At 40.0% G+C, this 3,261-nt stretch overlaps 1 protein-coding gene across 1 annotated transcript; it reads right to left on the bottom strand.

Moving 5' to 3' along the window:
- Nucleotides 1-80: 80 nt before the first annotated feature.
- Nucleotides 81-2,912, bottom strand: LOC113320761 (glucan endo-1,3-beta-glucosidase 11-like). Its single transcript, XM_026568655.1, has 4 exons — nt 2,511-2,912; nt 1,243-2,387; nt 655-842; nt 81-294 (listed from the first exon to the last, which is right to left on the bottom strand). Exons 1-3 carry the CDS (start codon nt 2,542-2,544, stop codon nt 741-743), a joined length of 1,281 nt encoding a protein of 426 aa, XP_026424440.1. The 5' UTR covers nt 2,545-2,912; the 3' UTR covers nt 81-294; nt 655-740.
- Nucleotides 2,913-3,261: the final 349 nt, after the last annotated feature.

Genomic DNA, 3,261 nt, shown 5'->3' on the forward strand with positions numbered 1-3,261 from the left:
CTACTCATTGTCCTAGCTATTTAGAATGTCCACTTGACAAGGGGCTATAAAACAAAAGACTCACCCTTGGAATTCCATTAGAAGAAGAAGAAGATCATCAAATATTTCATAAAAAGTGATTCTTTCTAATAATAATAATACAAAACAAAAATAGACACTAATCTGTGTCTATTGCTAGACTAAATACATTCATTTATGAAATAAATCAATACAAGAAATAATTAATATGCCAGAACTTAATCACTACACTAACCTTGCGTTTATTCAATTTAATCCAGTCCCCCCACCTTCATCCTGCATTGTTAAAATAGAAAGAAATTAAGAAAGAGCTACCATAAGCATCAATAGCAAGTGACTGCCAACTAAAAAGCGAAAGAAATATGTCCAGACTAATTATACTAATAGTAGGCACCTGGCATAAACAATGCCGAAATATACACAGTCACACACCAACACATTGGATCCAAAAACAGCTAAAAGCTTACCACCCCAAGTTGTGAAGTGAGAACTGAGATGTTCTCTTCTTAGGGTTAACTTTTGAGTACTTAAAAGGTTAAAAACCTCAAAGACAATTTGGACTTTGGAGATAAATAAAGTCTACTAAAGAAAGGATAAGATGCAGTAGATTAAGGCTTTTGATAAAGTAAATTTTACCTTTCCCTTGCTTTGAAGCCTCCTTTGATTCTCTCCCTTCACCATTGAAATTTTTTATAAATTACCATTAGTGAGAAATGAATTAGCTAGTGTCTTGAAGTACTGTCATCAGCTCTCCAAAGTGCATAATTTACGCAAGCGAAAAGCATCACTTGAAAGTATATGATGTAACTTCCATGACCCAGTTTCTGTAAAATAAAGACAGTAAAAACTAAATTAGCTCAGTGTAAGACATAAGTTACTGCCATTCGCTTGTCGCTATAGCGTAATGTGTAACTAGGCCGCGTCACAACACCACACAATGTTGTTGAATTGCATCACAATATGGAGCTCAAAGAGATAATGTTATCTCTTTTGTATTTTTCCCTAGCACACACTGCAGCAGGGGATGGATGGTCTTTACTTTCACACCATCAATTATTACCTATAACATGGACACCCGTTATAAATATCTAGTCAGTTGGCCTACAAAGGGTCCATGCTAGAATCTGACCATGTGGCCTGGTTCTTCGGATGAATTAGGGTCCATTACTAAGTTAGCAAAAAATGTCTAATGTAAACAAATTAAAGGTTGCAGAAAGAACTTGCCGTGCTAGATGAGAAGGATAAGTAACTAGCCGGTCCTCCATCCTCTCCGCCTGTGCCACCAATAATGCTGGTACTGTTGCCGTTGTTGTTGTTGTTGCCGTGACTTCCACTGCTAGTAGAACTACTACTGGTGAGTGAGGACAATTGATAAGCCGGAGTACCGTCAGGCTTGAACAATCCGTAATTCCTCTCGGAGAGTGGTCCGGGCTTCAAATTCTCATTGAACATTGCAAAAACGTACACACTGAGATCACAATTAGGCCTCATTGGTGTTCCTTTCTTCTGCGATAACAATTTCATCAAGTTATTGTTGTACTTCATTGCATTCTCCGGCGATGCTCCAACCTCGTCCTCATCCCCTTTAGAAGGCCAGCCGGTCTCGGAAATCAGCACCTGAACTCTCTTGTAACCCATTGTTGTCATAGCTTGGTGAACAGCATCGAGCTGTGCAAACAACATGTTGTCGTAATGCAAATTGGTGTTAGGATCTACAATCCCTTGGTTCTGCTGAAATAAAACGTAGTCGAGCGTAATCTTGGGATTGGCCTTGTAAGCAAAAAACGGATACGCATTGATGAACACAGGTGATCCTGTATCAGCATGAAATTTCAAGATCTCGCTAACGCAACCGCGAAGATCTTTCCTGAATGCACCGGAAGAAGGCGGATAGGAAGTCTCAAGCACACCTAGAGAATGCGCCGTCGTGACGGTCACCTTCTTGTCCAGTCCTAAGGTGACCAATGCAGTGTGAATGTTCTGCATCGCCGGCAAGAGGCTGTTCGTCAGCGAGGTATCGTTGAACGTCAAAACCTCGTTTCCGATGGTGATGCAAGTGATCTTTGTAGCCGGCAAGTAACACTGGACATTGGTTTTGACCCAGGCATCGGCTTTGGCCTGATCTTTCATGGTGGCTAAGTACTCGTTGCCGAGCCCGACGACGAATTCAATGCCGGTGTTCGCAAATGCTTTGAGAACTCTAGGATCTGCGTCGTATAGTTTGACTTTGTTGACTCCGATTGATTTGAAGAGTGGTACAACTTTCTCAGGCGGTGGTAGATTGTTTGCGATCTGGCCGTAGTTGATTCCTACAACTGAGTTAGAAGCGGCAACCAACTTCGCCGCCGGAAACAATGCCAAAATTACCACTGCAAAATTAAACATACAAGAATGAGTTAGAGGTCATCAAAGAATGAAATCTGTTTCTCTGTGAAAATTAAAATATAAAATGCAGGTAGAGAAAAGCAAATGTGGGAATGTTAATAAATTACCTGAAATGGAAAGAATAATAAATCTAGTCTCCATGGATGATTTTTAATTGATTTCCTTCAGCAAACTTGGACTAGACAGAGATGATGAGCACAAGGTAGGGATGATGATGTTCTTCAGGCTAGCTCTTCTACCTACTTGAGGGATGAGAGAGATAGAGTAGAAGAAGAAGAAGAGTAGTGTGGTGAGTTGAAGGAAGGTAATACTAATAAAGGTAGCAAGAAGAAGAAGTTGTTTGTTTCATCATCATCATCATCATCATCATCATCTTCTTCTTCTTCTGTTTCTTAAGAGAGAGTCCCAAAAAGAAGAAAGACTGGTGATGTCCTTTCCTTCTATCTATCCAATAAATTTCAATGGTGGAGTGAGAGTGAGAGTGAGAGTGAGAGTGAGAGAGAGAGACTGAATAGAAATAATTGAATAGTGTATTTTTGTAGTACAAGGCAGCAGCTAGTGAGTGACAGAGAGATAAAGAGTCAGAGCCCGATGTTGGAATTACTATTCTTGACTCGGGAATCGGCCTTCTTCTTGATCAGTTCATTAGGAGTCGAACAGTGAATGACCAGGATAGCAACGGCTAGCTATATACTGTAATCAATTGAATTTTGTGTGGTACTAGAGTACTACAGTGGTGGATGGATGGATTAAAGTAAAGAAATCATCATCACAAATTCTCATGCCTTGTTGTTACTGGACTTTGTAGCACCCCGCTGCAGCTGCTTAATAATAAAATTAAAAATTGTATATAATGAA

Source organism: Papaver somniferum, chromosome 11, assembly GCF_003573695.1.
Source record: "Papaver somniferum cultivar HN1 chromosome 11, ASM357369v1, whole genome shotgun sequence".
NCBI lineage: Eukaryota > Viridiplantae > Streptophyta > Magnoliopsida > Ranunculales > Papaveraceae > Papaver > Papaver somniferum.

Coding starts and splice junctions, on each gene's coding strand:
- LOC113320761 (XM_026568655.1), bottom strand. CDS start 2,544: ATGGAGACTAGATTTATTATTCTTTCCATTTCAG. Junction 2,388..2,510: donor TATTATTCTTTCCATTTCAG/GTAATTTATTAA, acceptor TTAATTTTGCAG/TGGTAATTTTGGCATTGTTT. Junction 843..1,242: donor TATCCTTCTCATCTAGCACG/GCAAGTTCTTTC, acceptor TTTATTTTACAG/AAACTGGGTCATGGAAGTTA.